The sequence below is a fragment of the Ixodes scapularis genome, unplaced genomic scaffold (assembly GCF_016920785.2).
Source record: "Ixodes scapularis isolate PalLabHiFi unplaced genomic scaffold, ASM1692078v2 PGA_scaffold11__112_contigs__length_91849675, whole genome shotgun sequence".
Lineage (NCBI taxonomy): Eukaryota > Metazoa > Arthropoda > Arachnida > Ixodida > Ixodidae > Ixodes > Ixodes scapularis.
Window position 1 is genome coordinate 11,889,812 of NW_024609837.1, and position 21,201 is coordinate 11,911,012.

The 21,201-nt window shown below is 48.3% G+C and overlaps 2 protein-coding genes across 2 annotated transcripts in view; both read right to left on the reverse strand.

The window, feature by feature from the left end:
* LOC8039250 overlaps positions 1-12,115 on the reverse strand; it is a 48,861-nt gene extending 36,746 nt beyond the window's left edge. The window contains exons 1-3 of the mRNA XM_040503050.2: positions 10,301-12,115; positions 7,304-7,376; positions 4,870-4,929 (exon numbers count right to left, since the gene is read on the reverse strand). Coding sequence (XP_040358984.1) covers positions 4,870-4,929; positions 7,304-7,376; positions 10,301-10,792 — 625 coding nt within the window. The 5' untranslated portion in view covers positions 10,793-12,115. The remainder of the gene's footprint in view (positions 1-4,869; positions 4,930-7,303; positions 7,377-10,300) is intronic.
* Positions 12,116-18,915: 6,800 nt separating this feature from the next.
* LOC121047633 (UBX domain-containing protein 1-like) lies at positions 18,916-19,903 on the reverse strand. Its single transcript, XM_040503048.2, has one exon. It carries the CDS (start codon positions 19,885-19,887, stop codon positions 19,117-19,119), a length of 771 nt encoding a protein of 256 aa, XP_040358982.1. The 5' UTR covers positions 19,888-19,903; the 3' UTR covers positions 18,916-19,116.
* Positions 19,904-21,201: the final 1,298 nt, after the last annotated feature.

A 21,201-nucleotide genomic window follows, 5' to 3' on the forward strand; every position in this document is an offset into this window, starting at 1 on the left:
ATGAGCGACGGCAACCAGAGTTTTGTGTCGACATTTCTTTGCAGGGGACGCGATCATGGGGAAACTAGCCCTTAACAGCTCCGCTGTAAAAGCGCCATCTGTCGTACGCAACGGCAACCGAAAGCGGTCCACGGACGATGGCGTGTTAATTGACATCAATGGATCCGATAGGCGAAGAATGTCCGGGGCTCGGAAATCCCTCGACCCAAGCTTCGTCAAGTGCGCGCGCTGCTCGGTTTCACGATTGATCACTTTCGCAGCTACGCACTTGCAGCCATTACGAGAGCGGCTTGGCTCGGTTTGACTTAGCCCGACCTCTTGGCGGTAAACGAAAATTAGCGTGGTGAGTTGGACGCAATTCGAGACGTTATGGGGGGTGTGTTCATTATGTGAGTGTGTTCATTATGCGAGTAAATATGGTACTTCCCGTTGTGGCACTGCTCTTGCTGATCTGATGCCGCATTACATCGAAGCTTCAGACACGCAATAATAAAAAATCTTTTAAAAAATATACCGTAAAACCCCGCATATAATATGAACCCAAAAACAAAAAACAATTTAACACTAAAAAAAAAAAAAATGTTTTATCCGTGAGTAATGCGACCCAGGAACACTACTTTTATGAAAACACTTCTTTTGGCTGTGCCCCCTTGGGACCTATTCACTGTCGTCAGTGCTGTCCCTAATCCCCGTATTCATTATTTAAAGGACCATCCACCGCACTCCCAAGGTATACCCAAGGTACTCTCCGATTTTCACGCTACCATGTAAAAGAACGGCTTGAAGTAAAGACACCCTGGATTCCGACCGTTCTTCCATTTTGACGAGGCCGGCGCGGGTTCAAGCGGAGCACCAACCCCTAGTCCACCCCCTTATAAAAAAAAAATAAGAATAAAAGAGGAATTGAAATATGCACGTAAACAATGCGCACAATCTTGTATAAAAAATATGTAAAAAAAAAACAAAACACAAAAGCTTGGCGCTTTAAGTGGATTCGAATTACCGCCACCGAGACGTCAGTATCGCCAGAGCAGCGCCTTATACCGCTTGTCCACGAAACGCGCGGAGTAACATATGTTTGTGTTTTTTCATGTGCACTACTTTAGTACCTTTCCCAGCATTGCACGCTATGTATGTAACGGAGTATAGGTACACTGGCGTTTGGTCGGCAATGCTAATTTGTCACAACTGAATGTTGACAGACTTTCGTAGTCCCAGAACGTGGCACTGAAACGAAACAAGCAAGCTCTTCATAACTTTCGGGCAGCTTTTGAGACACCAACGTTCGCCAACGTAGCGAAAACCCGGCGTGGCGCACAAAGCGGGAGACCCAACGCTTGCTCGCCTTGAGGTCTGCTTGTGGTATGCCTTTTTCTCTTGTGAGTTCCCTAGCTTTTGCCTGCAGCAGCTCGATGCTTCGGGCGAGGTGAAACGCTCGTTGCTCCTTGACGAACTGGGCTAGGTCTCGTTCAATGTCGGCAAACTTTCCCTCTTTGGGCCATCGAAAACGTCTTCTTGTGCCCTTGCAGGCGAAAAGGGCTTCCTTTTGTTTCCCCCATCCACGAATGCTACCTTCGTTCGCCGTAAACTGCCGTCCCGCTGCACTGTTGCCGATACTCTCGGCCACTAAAATAACTTTTCTCTCGAGTATTGCTTTCTTGATGACGCCATTACGCAGTGGGATCACAGGACGTAGTGCAGGGAAAGCGGGACACAGAGGCGAAGACAAAAGAACGAAAAGACACTGGCGACTGCGTAGTAGCAGTGTTGCCAACTCATAAAGCAGAAAAATAGCTAAAACGGTAACCAAAAGTAGCTAAAACGTCAAGACTCTAACCACCGTTCTGTTTGAGTCAAAAGGGCCGAACTACTTACGGCGAATTCCACTGGGCGTTTCGGAACGCGCCGGGATCAATTGACCAGATCCGGAATGGAGCACACAATACGAACGGGGTCGCACCGCCTACAGATCCCCAGTGGAACATGACCCCTCCAAGAATGGCGGATGCCTTCCCGTCATTCAACTGCCCGGGACTTCCCTTTCCGCAGCGGTCGTTTCGAAGATAATTTCGCAATCGCGGTGCTAACACGTGTTCGACGCACGAGCGGCAGGAATGGCTCACGAGCTTCTAGCAAAGATAGCCAGAATGCCCGTAGTGCGGCAAAACCTTCTCCTTTTTGGAAAACGAACCAGTTGTCGAGCCAAGGGGTAAGCAAGCGGCCATTATGAATTCTTCTGAGGCGAGATGGGCGAGATCAGGCGAGATGCCCCGCGAGAAAGGAAGTCACGCATGTGCATCGAAGGCTGGCCCGGCTGGCTTCCGGTTGAATCCGCCGAAATCGTCGGAGCGACTTTTCTCGGATCCAGATTGAGATCTGGAGCGGGAGCTAATCTTAAACGACCAGTGGAACATGTCCGTCTCGATCCCGATCGCCCAGTGGAATAGGCTCGCTCCAGAATTCGATCCCGGCGCGCTCCAAAATGACCAGTGAAATTCGCCATTAGTTAAAATGGACCGCAAAAAGCGGAGTCTGGTGGCGGCGCTACCGTGCCACTAACTGTTGCTGATGACGATGGTGGTGGTTGGAACCGAAACCATGTTCGTATGTACCCAAAAAAGCGTAGAACTGTTCGGATCCGCATATAATACGAGCGCAAATTTCACATGCTAAAGTCGGGGAATAAAACTTTGTATTACTACATTTACTTGAATAATCAACACACTTTTTTTCCTGAAAATTTACAGATATTTCGGGGGAGCTGTGTTCATCACGCTGGGTAAAATTTTTGCATTTACACACTTCGCGCAAATGTCATTGTAGGTGCCAATATGACACGGCAGGGTGCTGTGGCACCTCTCCAATGACAGAGATGCACCCACGACTGGTCGTGGGTGCATCACGGTAAACATGCTCTAAAAATTGCAAACATTTTTTGGGGCGCTTTTGGCATGCCTTTTGCCTAAGGAAAGTGCCCCACGAAGCTCACTCAGCACGGAGAGCGACTCAACCATTCTTAGGCCTCACCCCCTTCACTATTTCTCTGTCTGAAGCAGACCACAGACAATCACGAGTTTGTTGACACCAATGCATCCCATGTGCGAAACATGTCCGGGGCTGGGCAATTCCTCGACCCCAGCTTCGTTAGGTGTGTGCGCCGCTCGGTTTCACTGTTGATCACTTCTGCAACTGTGCACTTGCAGCCATGAGAATGTGTATTGCTTGGCTTGGCTTGACGTGGCCTGGCCACTTGGTGGAAAACAAAATGGCTTGATGTGCTTGGTGGCTAGCTGATTTGGACGCAGTTCGAGACTCGCGGACCCACAAATTGGAGGTGCCCTCATTATGCAACGGGATAACAAAAAGCCCAAATATTGATGCCCATTGTTTGTGGGGGGGGGTGCGTTCATTGTGCAAGTAAATACGGTGTATGCGGGTCTTTACGGTAATAATTTTGGGAAACATTTTTCTTTTACGTAAAAAATGTTTAAAAAAAGCAAAAAAAGAGAGCCAGTTATTTAATTAACGAGCTTATTATGTTGATTTCTGCAACATACGGTAAAATTGACATTAATCACTACAACAAAAGTAATATTAATTACACTGCACTTCATTTCGTTGACAGTTCAAGTGGAAGATTTAAAACACTACCACATCAGATTCACTAGTCCATCAAAAGAAAAGGAAGCGGTGCGGTAACGAAGCAAGGGAGAAAATGGGAGGAAATATAGAAGCGATTTTGGTTGTCTGCTGCCTCTATCCGTCGTCAAACTTAGCTTTGCCATAAAAGCATGCACCAAATGAGCATTGTTCTGCTGCTCAGTATAATTGTGCAGCAATCCACACTGTCGCAGCAAGGTTGCGACAGTGTGGATGGTCGGCGCTGAGCAGGTCCGCGGCGGTATGGTTGTTCGACCACCGAGAAAGTATTCGACGGAGAGGGGTGTCAGTGCTTGTGAGTGCTGTGCGTCATAACAACACTCAAGCCACCACGAATACTCGACCCCGACTGGCGGCGCAACGAACCGGACCCCCACCGGCATCTTGGGACCCTGACTCGGCTCTCCCCCTCCAAAACTGTATGACAACCTCGATTTGACTTTTGATATTTTTTTTCTTTCCTTTTTTCGACTGTGTGCACGTCCAGTGCGCCTTTCCCTTACTTTTGAATTATTTTATATAAAATACTGTTTGTAATGTCGGCATGCTTTGCTCTCAATTCCTCCCGCCTCTCAGGAAGTCTATCGCCAAGGTGTGGTCCTAACACCTGGACAGCGGTCCAAGTCAAATCCCAAATTTGTTTGTTTAAATGGGACCTTTAACATCCGAACCTGTGACAGGTGGCTTTTTGTAAGCATTTAATTCAGTTCGAACTGTTTTCTTGCTTTTTTTCTACGGAATATTGGTGTTTGTGAAGTCCTTCTTCAGTCTGCTTCAGATTGAAGCAGAGAGATGAGCTCCGAAATTTGGTTTCCATATACTGCTTTCAGTACAACATACTTTTAAAGTACTTCTTAACACTGTCTGCACCCTTATCAATGAAATTCAGCCATCCTTGCATACCACACCTCAAGAATGGTTTTTATTAATCAAAAGGTTAGATCTCTTAGGTACCCCATGCAAGTAATGCACTTCATCTGAAGCATCTTTCAGGAATAATAAACGGAACTGCCTCCATTATTAATGAAATGATCCTATTGCCACTAACATGCTAATGGATTTACAGGTATTTTCAGAAGCTTGAAGCTCTGCATGGAGATAAGTGATACAGTCTTCTAAGGTACAAGGCACAGAATCTTCAATAACCAATAACGCCAACCTCTTAAACAATCGGCCACGTGGGCGAAAGACACAAAAGTGAAAACTCACCCGGTCCATCGTCGGGCAGTATGGTTTCGCTTTCTTGGACTTCAGAGTCATCCTGCACATCTGAGACAAAACATTCAAAACATAATGAATGATGCATGAAAAGAAAAAAAAAATACATATAAGGAAATAGTAAACAAGTTGCTGCTAATACCAGCATGTGCGTGGTCTGTCAGACGGCCCACAAAACAGTAATTTCCCAAGTTCTTTTCAGAAGCCTCCATGCCAAAATTTCGTAAATTACGAAAAAAAAAAAAAGCTTTTAATTAAAGAGACCAAACAATAGTGTGCCAATGCAGACAAGATATAACTATACGATTACAAACTTCTAAAAATAAAGTTAGTTTGATAATGCATTGACTTCACATTCACATTATGCCAAAAAACAACACCATTTTTTTGGTCAAAAGATGTTCCTCAGTGGTTGGGTTTTGTTTCCAGAGGAATAGTCCAAAAACGGGGTCAATGCAAGGGCTCTATTTTCAAATATTTGGCGGAAGCACGTACAGTGCTTGCAAGTTGTTCAAGCTTAGAAGCGTTGAATGAAAATATTGAAGGTGAAAGTTGTTACCTTGCTTTCGTACGGTTTCACTGTGCCGCAGCTGCTTCTACGACATTCCGGCGATTTTAGAATCCGAATCGGTGGTACTTTACAGAGCTTCTCTGTCAAATGTAAGCTCCCGTTCCCTCAATTAAATTCTGAGAAGCGTTAAAAGTTTGAATCGGAAAGGCCGGCACTTCTATGCCACTACCGAGAAAGCTGCCTACAACTGAAGTGACCATCTCATGCGCATCACGTGTGCGGAGCTTCTAATTATCTTACAAACAAATCAAACACAATTAAAGAGTCAAACAAATAAAGAAAGATCTCCAGTCAAGAAAAACAAACAAATATACACATCGAATGCAATTATAAATCTTTGTCTCCAAGTAACCGCAAATTTGCTCGCTTTGTTCTTCAATCATTACAATGCTTTGGTATATTCCCAACTTAATTATTGTCATCTAGTTTGGGGAAATACAACAAAAACAAATATAAATAAACTACATATTTTACAAAAGAAAGCTGTGCGTGCTATTGCCAATGTTTCATACTATGATCATACTGAACACTTGTTCTCATTGTTTAATATAAAACCAATTTCAAATATTTACAGGTCCCGACATCTTGTGGCGTACAAGAAGTCTATGCAGTTCAAAAATAAAGTTTTTGAGGAATTATGTAACCTAGTCCTTTTCACTTCCTCATACCAACTATGCCCTAAAGCAAAATGGTTTGTTTCACCACCACATGTATTATTTTATAACCACATGCTAAATTCCCAATTAACTACTTTAATAAATGAATTATTTTTAAAAGGTGTTGATATTCATGCAATAACGCTGGCAGAGGTACGAGCATTATTTTAGGGTTATTTTCTTAAGTATGGCTAAGGCATACAGATCACTGTACCATTGTATATCACAATGAATGTATTAATTTCATGTTTTCTCTTGTTTTTGTTTGATCTGTGGTCTGTACATTTAAAATAGCATTCTTTCTCTCAAAGCAGCTATTTTGTCCATTTTTGAAATCGCTTAGGAATCGCCTGCTGTAAAGGGGGCCAGAGCCTCCGTCAAGCTGTTGCAGCAGCTGTTTGTTGTGGTCCCCCGTTTCAGTGATGAAACAAAATGAAGATTTATTATTATTATTATAAATTTATATTAATATAAATTTAAATTATTATAAATAAAAAAAATAGACTGTGAAGCACTTGCTAGATGTTTATGCATCCCATTCCCACCCTTCTTTTGGTTGTATTTAAAAGGAGCGCCGAGCGGTCCCAATGCCAACGACGTGGCATCCGTGCCACACAAATGGCATCGCTACGCCTTCAAAGCGCGACGGCACGAGCGGGGGGACACAGGGACGGAGGACAAATTTCTCAGGTTTAGTTCAGTCAGAACAGCAGGTACTCCCACAACATTAAGCTGCCGTTTCATTGTCAGACGTCAACGTGATCAGACTTGAGCGCCAAGAAACAGAGAGAGGAGCAGACGAGAGCGCACAAGGACATCAGAATGCAGAACTCTGCTTTTAATGATTAGTGGGTATACCAAAAGCTAGCTGCTCTGGTCTCCACTGCTCTTGTCGAATGCGAGAGATAAATGCTAGACGCTGGCGCTCCGACGCGTGCAGTGGAGAAGAAGGCAAGCTAGCTTCAAATCTACCCACCAATCGTTGCGACCAGAGCTCAGCATTCCGACGTCGCCACATGTTCTCGTCTCCTCCCCTCCCCGTTTCTCGGCGCACAACCTTCCATGCACTACACACGAGGATGCCACGTGAATCCTTAAAAGGCTCGACTTCAGCACGCGTCAGACAAGTCAGAACGGGAAACTTTTCTCGCGACAGCCCCGGACTGCGAAGCAGCCGGTTAGAGAAGAGGGTCCATACCATTGGCATTCTTCTTCCTTTTCTTGCTAATCCTCCCCGGGGCTATCTGGAGCTGATCTGGGGCAGTGTCTCCCTGAAAAAAAAAAAAAATAAATAAATAAAAAATAAGTAAAATAAAAAATTGCAAACGACCATTCAAAGTAGACTGCGATCAACAGCAAACAGCGGCAGCTCTTGCATTGTAGCAAGATGTTCTTTAGAATATATACTGTTAGCTGACGTGCTTTAGGGTATTTGCTTTACAAGCTCCTCTTTTAGCAGTATAGTTGTAGATATGGTCTGGCACAGTGATTTTACGAAAGGTGCTCTTTGGCGAGAAAATGACACTCAGACGTGCTTCTAATGCGGTGATCGCCGCAGCGGAGGGCACAACGTCTGGATCTTGCCGCCTCTGCTGCTTTACGTCCGCCACAAGCTCCCGCAGATTGTCGTCTGCGGCCCGTCGTTGACGCTTTCTCTTTGCCCCTTCCTCGCGAACGCGGGGGTCTTGACGCTTTCTGCGCTTACGCGCTGCCTCTCGTGCGTGGTATTCGGGGCCCTGCGCCTTTTGCTGTTGTCGCGCCGTCGCGGCCCTCCGTCGACTCTGCTCAGCACGACGCGCGTGCTGTTCCCGCTCCTCGGACGGAGAACGAATCTTGCGTGGTGTGGCCATGTCAGGGGAAGGGGAAGGACCGATCTATGGTTGCCCAGGGCTGCGCTTTTTCTTTGTAGGCGCGTCGGAGAACCTTCCAGCACTCCGAAGTGGTAGCAACTGCCGTTTCAGGGCTGCTTCTGTGCTGGGGGGTGGCGTGTCTCGCCATAAACGACGTGGTTGTGCAAGACGACGGCAATGGGGAGAAGATCTCACCGTGGGAAGAAGTCGTTATGATCCTACGTACGCCGCTCCCAAAAAACACTGGACTGCAACGTAAGGGCCGAAGAAAAAGTATGTAAAGAGAAACAAGCAAGAAGTCGAAACGATGCGAGAGAATGCAAACTCCGTCGTCCATTACATTGTCCACGAGAAGAACATCCATGGTTGCATGGCACATCGTAAACGAAGGATATAAAGCAACTCGCATCAAATGGTGCAGAACAGCAGAAGTGAAGGCCATCCACGCAGCATTAAAATACATAGTGGAAGAAACAACACCAGATTCGACAGTAACAATCTTCACGGACTCACAAGAAACAATAAGGGCTGCCAGATGCACCACGAAATCAGCCCTACAATAGACTTTTTTCAAAAGTCTAAGCGACATTGATGGTTGCCATTTCTTGGGCACCAAGAGCGTGACAGAATCAGAGTCCTCGCCTAATGCAGACGCAGCACCAGTCTTCAATACGAGCAGAGCTCACGCCGAACACCGACACAGCCCTCCTATCCAATACGTGCTCAGAGTATGTGATCCAGCAATGGCGGACAGGCGATGACACAGACTTTTGAGAAGGGTCCATTGCCAACGGTGCTGCGAGAGCGTACAACTGTCTCCACCTTCGCATTGCTAATGTTAGCAAGGGTCTCGGTCCCTGCATCGATGGGCCGGCGATTCGGACCCCCGCACCGCAAGACCCCGTTGGACGCCTAACAGAAGTCAAGGTCCATCTGAAGGAACGAAAATTGAAACGACACAAGGAAGATCAAAACCCTACTTCCAGAGGCCTCGGAAGGTAGCAGATGGTGCTCCTACGGAAACCAGGGACAGAAAGTGCCGCCACACCGGCCTACAAGAGGAAATGGACAGATGCCGCAAGTTTACATAAACATCCCAATTCCTACATGGGCAACATGCCCATACTGAAGGAGCAGACGGTAGCAGACTTGACTAGTCTCATGTGGGTGTGCTGCTGCTTCATGAACCAGCGGGAAGACGGCCTTGCATCAATCACTGCGCAAGACAGACCGACCGAAGCAACCCCAAGGATATGGTTGCACCCAACGGGTGACATCAGCCATAGATGCAAGATCCTGGCCTTTGTACTCGCCTACCTGAAAAGGACGAAGCTCGGGAGAGAAATCTAAGCCTCTCCCCCCTCCGCACAACCAACCAACCTTATCTTTCTAAGCCAACTTTCACCATCTGGCCCTACCATTTTGTAACTGTCAGAGAACAGTATGAAATCAATAAACGTTCCTCCACTCCACTGCAGCAGTGAGGGGGGCTATCCCCCTTCACCGAGTGCCACAACTGCGCTAAACATTGATCCTTCCCTAGCGTGACGTCACGTGCAAGGGAGCGCTACTCCCACGCCCAAGTAAGTAAAATTTGGGGGTTTTACGAGCCAAACCAACCGCGGTCATCTGGCGCGCCGCAAAGGAGGACCGAGGGTCAATTTGGACCACCCGGGGATCTTTTCACGTGCAACCGAAAGCTCGGCCACAACTTTCCGTCCGATTGCGGTCTTATGCCCACGAAGAAAAATGTACGCACCTCGCGAGAGTATCCCATGTTGACAGTCGGGACGGAGTTCTCCGTGCGCACCCCATTCGTGAAATGCTGCGAGCACACTCGGGAGTTTGGCGACGGGCAAAAGTCTTCCCGATTTACCGAGGCGACCCACTGACGCCGGAGTTCCTCGCCGGGCGGAAAGCGATGAAGCTTAAAAACATTACACCCGCACTCGCGTTGCAGGCTTCCGTGCACGCTGCAGGGCTGGTTACATGCTATTTGACGCTTCCGGTCGTTGTTCGAACAACGTAGAACCGCGCAATGGTGTCCCGATGTCCGGGAGATCGGGTACATCCAATCCACACAAGTAAAACCGAACCTACAGACAAAGTACGCGAACGACAATATATGCGAGCAAGCTCCGCACGGCCAACAGCAACACGGACCGAACCACACCGAACTCAACGTACAGCCGGTAGAGCCGTAAAGGAAGTGACTATTTCGATGTCTACCGTCAGAATATCTGCCTTATTTCGACGTCCGTGACGTCATTTCCGTCCCGAGGGGAAACATGGGGTGATGCGGAGATGCGCGTGAGGTTGTTGTCGAACCAAAGTCTATCACACACCTTGCAACTGTGTCCGAAGCTCCGGTCCAGGAAGTCACGTTTGAAGCGAGCGTCGGGCTGCGCGTGCTGCTTGGCTCGCGACGCCGCTTTTGCTGCGCGCTCGCGCTCGCGTGCAACATCGGGAGCAGCCTCTCGTTGTTGACGTTTACACGCCGCTTCCCGTTCTCGAAGGTCGGGTTCCGCCGCTCGCTTCGTACGTTTACGTTGAGCTTCACGGTCCCGAACCTCAGGTTCTGCTGCTCGACGTTCTCGAACCGCCGCTGCTTCACGTTGTCGTAGTTCCGCATCCGCCGCCCGACGTTGACGAATGGACGCCGCTTCTCGTTGCCGTAGTTCAGGGTCTGTCGCTCGCTTCAAGCGTTTGCGCTCAGCGTCGCGTGCCCTTCGCTGCGCAGCTTTGTCTTCAGTGGACGTAGCGTTGCTGTTAGTTTGTAATGTGGTGCTGACGTTTGCTTGTGCCAACCCACCAACTGACGGGACTGTTGCTTCCATCACACTTCATCGGAAGAACGGAATGAAGTGAAGTCAACAGCGGGTGAACTGAACCAGCAGCCAACACGCGCAGCTGTTGGAGAGAGGGAAGGAGAGTTGCGCATGCGTAGTGTGAGTGCGGACTACGACGCCGCATAGACCCGAGCAAGAGATGCTCCGCATCTAAAATTGTGGCTCCATTATTTCGACGTCCACCCGTCCGCTTTCGACGGTCGCAGTGGTAATGTGGTAGAAGCTCTGTCGTGGTTTTGTTTGTGATGGTGGTGTGTTGACGGATTCATGTGTTTTCGGTCGTAGTTGGCAGTGGAACCAGTGGAAATGTCTTATCCAGCGTGTGTGCGGGGGGGACTGACGTTTGGTCGCACTCTCGCTATGCATCTGGCTCCCGCCCTGTTTTCAACCGGGTTTCGTCAGCTCGTTAGATTAGATTTTTTTTTTCTTTGGTTCGTGTATAACAAGCCGGTTAACTTGGTTAACTAGGAAACGACCGGGATGTTATAGAGTGCTTACGTGTAGGAATGCGAAAGCATCACAGTTCCGCGGGTGGAATGTTTTCGCGGCCTCGCGCTTTGCAAGTTCTCGATCCTGTTGACGCTTGCGTCGTTTGTCCTCGGCCTCTCGTTGTCTAAATTCTTGATTCTCTTGACGCTTCCGACGCTTATACTCGGCCTCTCGTTTTCGAAATTCTTGATCCTGTTGACGCTTCCGACGCATAGCCTCGGCCTCTCGTTTTCTCAGCTCGGCGTCCGCGTTGCGTCTCGCGCGTCGTAAACTCGCGTGACGGGCACGCCGAGACTCCGGAGATAGGGCTTTGGTCGCTTTCGCTGCCCGCCTCTTCGCTCGCCTGGCCGCATTGATCCGCTCCCTTGCTTCCTCGGCTGTGGCGTATTTGCGTGGGCGGCCACGTTTGCATGCGGAAGCCGCCGCAGATGTATTCGCGGTCGCCTCCCAGTCCATCGCAGGCAGGAAACAGACGAAGCAGATAAAGTCCGAAGCGCCGGTGAGAGAGACGGCAAAGAAGGTGTTTGGAAAGGAAGAGATAGTCTTCTAATACAGAAAACAACCAAAAGCTATACTTTTTAAGCGAGCAATTTAAATTACGTTTTCTACAAAATAACTTTAAAAAAGCGAAAGCCCTTTAAATATTTTTTTGCGAACCCTTGAAAGCGCCCTCTCACGAGGTATGGGGGAACTAACTACTTTTTATGTCTCTTCTGTTGATTCCTTTTTAAAGATGGCGGCCCCCATGGCGTTTGGTTTGCTCCTGTCCTCGCGTTCGCCGGCATTGCTCTTCGCTTTCTTGTGATGTGCCCGTCACTCGACAACAACGGAAGTTGAATCAAAAGAAGAGAACTTGTTTCACGCGGGCAACTATCGATGCGATGGTTGAGTAATAATCCGCAAACACGCACGGTGGCACGAACAGCTCTTCATGCTTATACTGTTCAGATATTATGTCGGGAGTAGCTACTCAGTTTGAATAAAGGCACACAACTAATATAGCCAACTGATCCATAGCAACCGGTGCAAGCAATGCCTGTAAATATAAGGAATGGTCAATTTATTTTTCATAGCAGCACCGAATTCTGCTACTGCTCTTTTTATTAACAGAAGCTGGCAACACTATTGAGGAGTTTCAGCGACGGTGTCACCGCCCTGGCGGCCGGTCGCCGAAAGAGAACGAGGGGGATAGGTTCGCTGGGCGTTGGCTTTGTGTTAATGCGTTGGCCGCGAACGTAGGCTTATAAACTTCGGCAGCAAGAATATTACGCGGCTCTAGTGTTCCGGTACGAGCAACAGTGATGACACGAACTGCTACGACGAGCTACGACCACCCGCCGCAGCGATGCAGGCGTCGAAGGAGCGCAACCTGTGTACTACGCAGTCAGTCGCCGCCGTCGCCCGACGCAGGTCGTTTGGCATTCAGGACTTTCCGTCCCGGGTTCTTCGCTTGCACTTGGAACCGAGTATTATTCCCTGTGCTTCTGTGTGTGCTCAGTGGCTGGATGTGGACCTCACAGAGCAGAGTTCTTCAGACTCGACAGCGACTCAAAGTTGACGGCGGAGGGGCTTGCAGCAACGCTTTCGGTTGGTGCACGGGTGCGACGACTACACGGATAAATTTTAAAATTGCTGCTAGCAAGGTGGGCCATAGTCGCTTTATGTTGACACGATTTTGAGTGTAAGTACTCCGTGCAAAGGCGAATCTATCGCGTTTCTAATCCACCTTTGTTTTTGTTGTTGTTTTTGCGCTCGCACGACCGATTGAAAATGCTTCTGTACCAATCACGGAGTGCATGTCTTCGGCCTACATTGCGGAACGCCCAATAAAAAGTCATATTCGTTGAGCGAGCAAACTTCCCTTTCGAGTGACCTTCTTTGATTGATGATTTCGCCCGTACTTGAGTGCTTTAATCAACACGATCGATGAAGTTTGCTTCCCTAGTTAGGACATTTTTTGTGCCACATGCGGCACTAATGCTTGGCACGATGTATTCTACTGGTGGTATTGTGAATTGGTTTACTTCCAAAGCTAACAGTATGACAGGTGGGACCATTCAATTTGCTAAAAATGTGATATGGGAATGTCGTTGCATAACTAGCGTTTTACGTTTAAGATTGATAAGAAACATGCTCATATGATGACGCACGTCTACAGCATAAGCTTTGCAGATCCAGAATGGATGTGCTACAGGCTCAAGACTTTTAATGGACCAAATTGGTGATTACATGGCAATAAATATTGTGGAAAACTGCCCACTGACACGGTGAGTTTTGATCGTGACCATTGGCGTGCTGTTGGCAAATTAAAGGGACATTGCATCTAGATGTGCTTAAATATCTTTATTTCAAGGTTCAGTGGACCCCTCTGCATCATTACAGGAAGGCACTCTCAAGCCACAACAAACAGCAGTGAATATACAATGCATAATAACGGGCACCAGTGCCCAGGCGTATAGTCCACAGAAGCCAATTTGAGCGTAAAAATGTTTTTGTTTTGTTTAGATAGTTTGCATTTGGTGTATAATTCGCAGGGCCCGATTTCCGCGCCCAGTGCATAGTCCACCAAGCTGGTGCGTTGCGTCTTTGTGCTTTTTTTCCTGGGTGGCATTTTCTTCAGAAGTTCTTCGGCGAACGCTATTGAGCCTGAAGAACTGCTCTTGAGGCCCATATCTAGTCACTCGGCACACACACAAGCACAGAAAATAACACTCGGTGCCAAGTAGAAACGAAGCACCTGGGCGGAAAGCCGTGAATGCCAAACGAGCAGCGTCCGGTGACGGCGACTGACTGCGTTGCACCCCTTCGGTGCCTGCATCGCTGCGGGGGTGGTCGTAGCTAGTCGTAGCGAGATGATCTTCACTTCAAGCAAGAAATCTTGCCCTACCATAGTCAAGATATGTGTGCAAGTGTTCGACGACGTGGGCTCTCTCACGTTGGTGCAGTTGTCATCAAGAAAGGTACATAACAATGTTGAGTGTTTGAGGCTGAAACTATGACGCATACTTAACCTAAATTTATCAGTCTGTGGCTACAAACATTCTCGTTGACGTTGCTTAGATCATGTAACCATTCAGGCCTCAAATTAAATGGTGTTTCGAACTCTTCGGTTGTGTATGAAAACCTATTTGCTCTAATAAAAGACATTTTGAAAAGGACACATGTCTTCTGCTGATACATATCTTCCAATTTACAATGCAGAAGCAAACAGAAAATCAACTGCATACATCTACCACTTGGCATAAGCACCTTTTGCAATTCATTCTTGAGCTAAGGTTGCTCTTGTTTTAGAAGCTTTGCCCTGTTCTGTAAAAAGAAAACAGTTAAAAAAGCTTTACCTTCGTTCTCCTCCTCGCATTTAATAGACTTGTTTGTCAGCAGATCACACACAGCAGATATCACCGTGGCACATACAACTCGAATGACCGATGAGACTATTGCTATTACAATAAAGCTTTCCACAAGAGCCAAAATGAGGCTTGTAGGGGTGCACAAGCACATGGAAATGAGATTGGCGCTTCCGGGGCTTGTTTACATTATGCGTAAAAACAGGACGATCGGCGACCAGCTCATCGCAATATAACACCAAGGATACCGATGTTTCGATACATAGAACGCAGGATAAAGACCTCAATCGTCCCTTGTATGCTGTAGTTGTCATACTTTCCATCCAACCGCTTTTTAGCACAATTAACTAGAACAACCGAAAAGTTCGCAACACCTTCTAATGCGAGGCCTGAATGGTTACATCATCTAAGCCACGTCAACGAAAATGTTCGTAGCCGCAGACCGATAAGTTTAGTTTGAGATAAAGAACGCGTCATAGTTTGAACGCGCGAACATTGTTGATATGTACCTTTCTTTGGACCCGCGTACATTCGGTTCAACTTGATGACAGCTGCACCAGCGTGAGAGCTCACGTCGAACACTTGCACACCTATCTTGACTATGGCAAGGTTTCTTGCCTTCGACTGGCTTGAACACTTCATCTGTAGCATCACGGTAGGTCTTGGTTGAAATGATGATCGTCTCGCACACGGCAACAAACAGAGAACGACACGCTTTGTTCTATTTATACGCTACCGGTCTACGGGCGTCGCAAATCTATCCCCCTCTTGTCCGCCATGTTGGATCTATCGGAGCGCCCCCTATATTCGCTGAAACTCCTCAATATGCTAGTCAGGCAGATGTTTCAATCTTTCCGATCTCATCTTGCCGTGTTAAGGGTGCTGAATAAGCTAGGCTACGCATGCCCTTGCATGTCGAAAATAGGGGGTTTGAGAAGACGACAAATTAAAGAAGGACCTTTGTCTAGGCTCAAGGAGGAGATGGCCTTGTTCTTGTCTCAAAAGTCTTTATTTTTTCCTCCGTTTGGAGAGGGGAGGCAGAGAAAAAAAAAGCAACTCAGTGTTGCTTGACGAGCCTCTGCCCCCCTCCTACTGGCTAACACAACATGGTGGCAGTGACCGGTTAATGCCATCATCCTCCAGGTGATTTCCGAACGAATATAACTGGGCTGACGACAGCAAGCCCACAGCAACAGCTCCAGTGTTCAGGAGCGTGAAGTTAGAACTGCCACGACAGCTCCACTCTTCATGCGCCGAATGACGAGACTACTTGCACATAGCAGAACAGTTTGTGACCTGGCTCGACTGTATAAGGTTTTTCTTTGAAGTGCCTTCACAGACACCTGCAATGCCTTCGTGTTAGGTGTCCTAAAAATTTTCTCTCCGACGAATGACTGAAAAGAGCTCGAGACTGTTAGTCATGAAAAAAGTGAGCTTTTTAACCCACATTTTTCTGCAGCTACAGTGATTGCCCAACCAGTTGAGCAGAGACAGTGGCCTATGCTTTCACAGCACTATAACCTAAGACCTCATGAAGTCCAGCTTTGTTTGGCAGTCATGGGCCATGCAAGCACTTTCAAGTGTGCCACTGTGCAAGACTTTAGCATATAGACCCTTTCCGAAATTCAGTGCCATCTGGTGGTTCGTAAAGCAGTTTAGCTTTTGCCATATCAATGGCGGATATGAACTTGTATCGGCAACGTCACTTTCGCAAGTCAACGGCACGCGAGAAATTGTTCAGTGTGAGTTCTTTCTCGATCACTTTCAGTTCGATGGTGACCAAGAACCTGCATTCAGAACAAAGCTCCAACCCACTCAGATGCCTCGAGAAAATTCTATACACCAAAGTGCTTTAAAGCCAATTGTGTGCCGCCCGCAGATTGACTGAATCTGAGTTATTAGAAATAAACGCTTACGTAGCTCTTGTGTTTCATTCCTACGTCGCGTCGTACTGACCCCCCGAATGTACAGGCCTCGCATCATCCGCTTAGAAGCATCTTCAACGTCTTCCTTTATGAGTCGCTGGAAGGCCGCCATTGGTATGGCACAGATGCCTTTCCACAGATGATGATAGCGATCAAAGTGGCCAGACTGAATTTTGGGAAGGGTCTATTGAGCAGTTTACCCATCTATTTTAGAAACTCTGCTGTCTTGTGCCATCTTGTGCCTCACCTGGAACCCCGTGGGCAAGCCGTAATGAATGCAGGGGAAAGGCTGGTGTACTCCAGCCCATGTCCAAGGTAGGAAGCTCGCACTGGAGGCGGGATCACTAAGGCTCCTTATTGTTGCCTAGCCAGTGACTATACACGAACTTCACTGCTATGTCACAGCGCGGTGGGGCGCGTCGAGCGCACTTAGGTCTGGAATTGTGGGCGGAGGTCACCATGAGAAACGTGCATTCCTGCGTTGTTTTGAAAGAAGCCAGAGGAAAAACATGGCTTCTCGCCAAAACGCCGCAACCGTGGCTTTACCAAAAGAGCTGGGAAAGGTTTAAAGGTCGGTTTTCATGCATTTTTTGCCCTGTTCGGTTCATCCAAGAACGTAAACAGGGACCGTTAAAAAAGAAAAACGGAAATTAAAAACAGCGCGGAAAGACGAGGACCAGACAAAGAAGTGACACGGACGTAGCGCTGACTTACAACTGAGTTTATTGAACGCAAACTCGCAATATTTATTTGCGGTGTCACGAACAAAAGAACATAAAAAATTCAGCCCATGTGATGTATCACCAATAAAAATAAAACAATGATAAAAAACATTGAAAAAAAAAAAAAAAAAAGCGTTCAATAAACTCAGTTGTAAGTCAGCGCTACGTCCGTGTCACTTCTTTGTCTGGTCCTCGTCTTTCTGCGCTGTTTTTAATTTCCGAAGTATGTACCAACTCGCCCAAGCCTCAACTTAAGAAAAACGGACGTCGTCAGACCACGATTGCTTTAGCGGGAAACACTTTGGATTGAATTCATGGATACTTGTGGTCATCAGAGTTGTTTGTTTTGATCCAACATGAACACGGGAAAACCATCAAGTTGTACAGACTACCTGCGGACTACGTTTAGTGTGTCGTAAAGTTCAAATGGCCACCTGATCGTTCGAATTGTCTGCTCTTTCGAGCGTTTCTGCTTGTCGTCTGCTCTTTCAGACGACATTGGCTTGTAGACCAAACGTTGGCCCGGTAATTGAGATAAGACATAAGTGCAAACCTCAAGGACTCAAGTTTGCAGGATGGTTGGGGTAAGCAGGCTCAGTGTAAACAGTAGATACAAGGAGATGTTGACCATTGTTACCAGTTGCCATCACCGACTTGTTATGCCCGATTCACTTGATCCGATTCTGCTTGCGATTTTCAGTACCGATGTCGACCACCTCAGCTATGGTTCACGCTTTTGCAGCCAGTGTGACGTCTCAACTGAAAATTGCGAGCGGAATCTCATGATGCGAATAAGGCTTCAGCGTCCATTTTGCGGCGTCCACGCGGAATGAATCGCTGCATGTCACATTATTCATGCGAAGTTTTGCGGTCTAATGAGCCTTGGTAACTTCGCTGAGGCCGCTCGAGTGGTCAGATATTGCCCGGAAGCTTCTTGCCCATAGTGTCACTGGATAGGTTTTCAGAGTACCGCAACCACAACAGAAAAGTCTGGTAACGCTGTGCAAAATCCTTCATGTTTCATCCAGCACTTGAGACAACCAGCCGCGCTGCTCTGTGAAGCGTGCGGTTTGTGTTTACGGATTTCCGTGTTCCGTATATTTGCTAAATGTGTTCAAGAAAAAGAAAAGAACTGTTGACAAGAAGTACCAAGAACAGGGTGTGAACGCAGTTTCGTGCTATTAATGCTTTTTGGCAGCAACAGGGACGCCAGGAAGAGTTCTCGTTCGCCGAATGTGTTCAACGTTACTGCTGACCAAAAGTGCAACGACGCTACCAAGACTCTACTGATGTGTTGCGTCACAAAAAAAAATGTTTTCTTACGACTAGCACCAGAGGACTTGATCGTCGATCTAAACTGCCTGTACATGGACCTGGGTTGGCACCGCTTTGGGAAACGACAGCTGTTCAGCGGTGAGCTTGTGTTGCTATCGGAAGCTCGTGGTTTGCGTTCAACAACCCGAAGACTGTCGGGCACACCACCGTGGATACAACCTTAATTTGCTGCGATAACTATTAATCTGTGTTTCAAGCCCTTGCAGAGTGTAGCGCTACAGCTCATTGTCTAAACATGTTGTAGCAGGACCCTCCATGGCGGTAGTTCCGTCCACGTGACCAGAATTGGCGAATGTGAAGGCGAGCGGCGAAGGGAAAAGGAATGCAGTACTCTGAAAACTTATCCAGTGACACAACTTGCCTACACTCCATCGCGCATGCGCGGTGCCGGTGGCGTTCGCTAGGGGCGCTCCGGTTTGTTCGGAAACATGAGTTGGTCTACAAATCAGACTCGCTTTCGGCGTGCCCATCGTGCAAATGGTGAGGAGATCACATCATGTGGGCCTCACCTGCGTGGCGTAGTTTTCCGACCCCAGACGGTCACGGACGTAAGCGTCCACGACAGGCGTCTTCGCCAACTGCTCGTCGGCAAGCGCTCGCTCGCCGAATCGCACCGCCACCACACACCTGTCCCAGGCCGCAAAGCGCTGCCGTAACTTCCTAAGTGCCCGACGCTCGGCTTGCTTCCTGAGAAACTCGTCGTACTTCGGCCCTTCTTTGAGCCGCCGCCACCGCTCGCGTGTGGTCTCAGCTTTCTCGCCCCTCTGTCGACGCGTCGCCAGCGCCTCGGGCTTTCCCTCGTACAGCTTTTCTCGTTTCCGTCGCCGGTATTCGCGCTGGAGTTCGGCCTTCCAGGCTCTTCTTTTTAGGACCGTCTCGCAGTCCTCGCGCGCTTCCTCTGCTTTTTTGCGACGCCGGCGCTCACGCTCGGCTGCGGCTTTCCTGGCCCTCCTTCGAAGTTCAACGAGCGCGTATTTGGCGTCGTCTTCGCGTCGGCGGATGCATTCTTCGGGAGACGGGGGGGCTTCGGTGCGGGGACGACGGGAATTCCCCATCTCCGAGTTTTCTCCGAGTGAAGTTTGTAGGATCCGCGGGGGCAACCGCTCCACCTGCTCGCTCTGTTCCGATGCCAGAACTGGCCGCGAATCACCGCACACGCGTCCGCACCAACCGCACCACCGTGATCCACACATCATGAGAATGCGAGCACCGAGGCACTGGGCACCAGCGGTACATGTCAAAGTTGGCTGGGCTGATCGAGACATGAGAAGTGTGAACTTTTGGGCGCGATTCCACGCCGGCTTCCAGCTTCACTGGCTTCACTGTGGCTTCACTGGCTTCACGGCTTCACTTGCCACCAGCACGCGCAGCCCACCGCAGCCCACTACGACAGCTAACGACAACTTGCGCGCGGAGTCAAAACATGGTGGTGGCGCCACATTGCACATAAACGCTTCAGAACTGGACTGAAGGCTTCGCAGTATTGGGGAGATCAAAATCTACGCACTATTTACGAGAAACGGTTTCGTAAACCATTGTCAGAATTATCTAAAGCCCGTGGTGAAAGGATACCGCGTAAAATATTAGGAACAGGGCTACTCGATGGATGGCGGTAGCGTAGAGCGCCTAGATTAAAGAAAAGTTCAACTCAAACTATTCCGCGGTTTCTGCGCGCGCGCGCGCGCGAATTGGGCATGCGCGGAAGTAAACCACGTGTCCCAAATCAAGCAGTTGGAAACACTCTGTTGGCGAATTCGGGTGGTCAATCGCCGGCGAGCTCACGCCGGCGGCACAGGCAACGAAAACCGCGCCAGCGGCGCCCCACGTGACCCTCTCCACCCGAACACAAAGCGCCTGCAACTGGCGTTTTCGTCTGCCTGGGCCGCTCGTGAACTTCGTTAACTTCTTCCACGATTATTTTATGATACAATAGGCATGCTCTAGGCATCAGCAACATATATTCGGACTCTGAGACGTGGGTAAACAAATTGTAATATATTTTGTTTAGATTCTCGAGGAACTGTTGCCATCTTACAAGGATCCTAGAAGGCTCACCAGCGTCGCCATTTTATATTCCATTTTCTTGTTATTACCTTTTTGCTGGAATCCTCAGCATTTTGATTTGACCCAGCCCTCTAAAATAGTAATGCGCGTTCAAGTGTCGAGCTGCAGCACTATCAATACATTTTTTACAGCGGTGTAATAACACGCTGTGTCCCATAGGAAACTGATCTTGCGGAAGCTTCCTTTAAAATATTTTATCTTTATCTCCGTTGCTTTTGCTGTCTTTCTCGGACCACAGAGGGGTGTCTGTCTCAATGGCTTCGTTTTCTACTCGAATCCGCTATCGGCGACCATTGTTTCGTTTGGTTCCCTTTCCCGATTCGGATATGACGATACCGGATACAGTCTGGCAGACAAGCTGCCCGACCTCTTGGAGCTCGGGCAAAAATTGTGCCGGTAAATTGCCAGCACACGCCTGAGAACTGCCACCCGAACGGCGCGCACTCGCCAGCCTTTGACCACGCGAACGCCCTTGGCGGAGATATGGCAAAATATTTTGCCGGGAAATGACCACG

What these genes read in the sequence shown, in the direction of transcription:
- LOC121047633 (XM_040503048.2), bottom strand. Translation starts at nt 19,887, where the DNA reads ATGTCTCGATCAGCCCAGCCAACTTTGACATGTACCGCTGGTGCCCAG.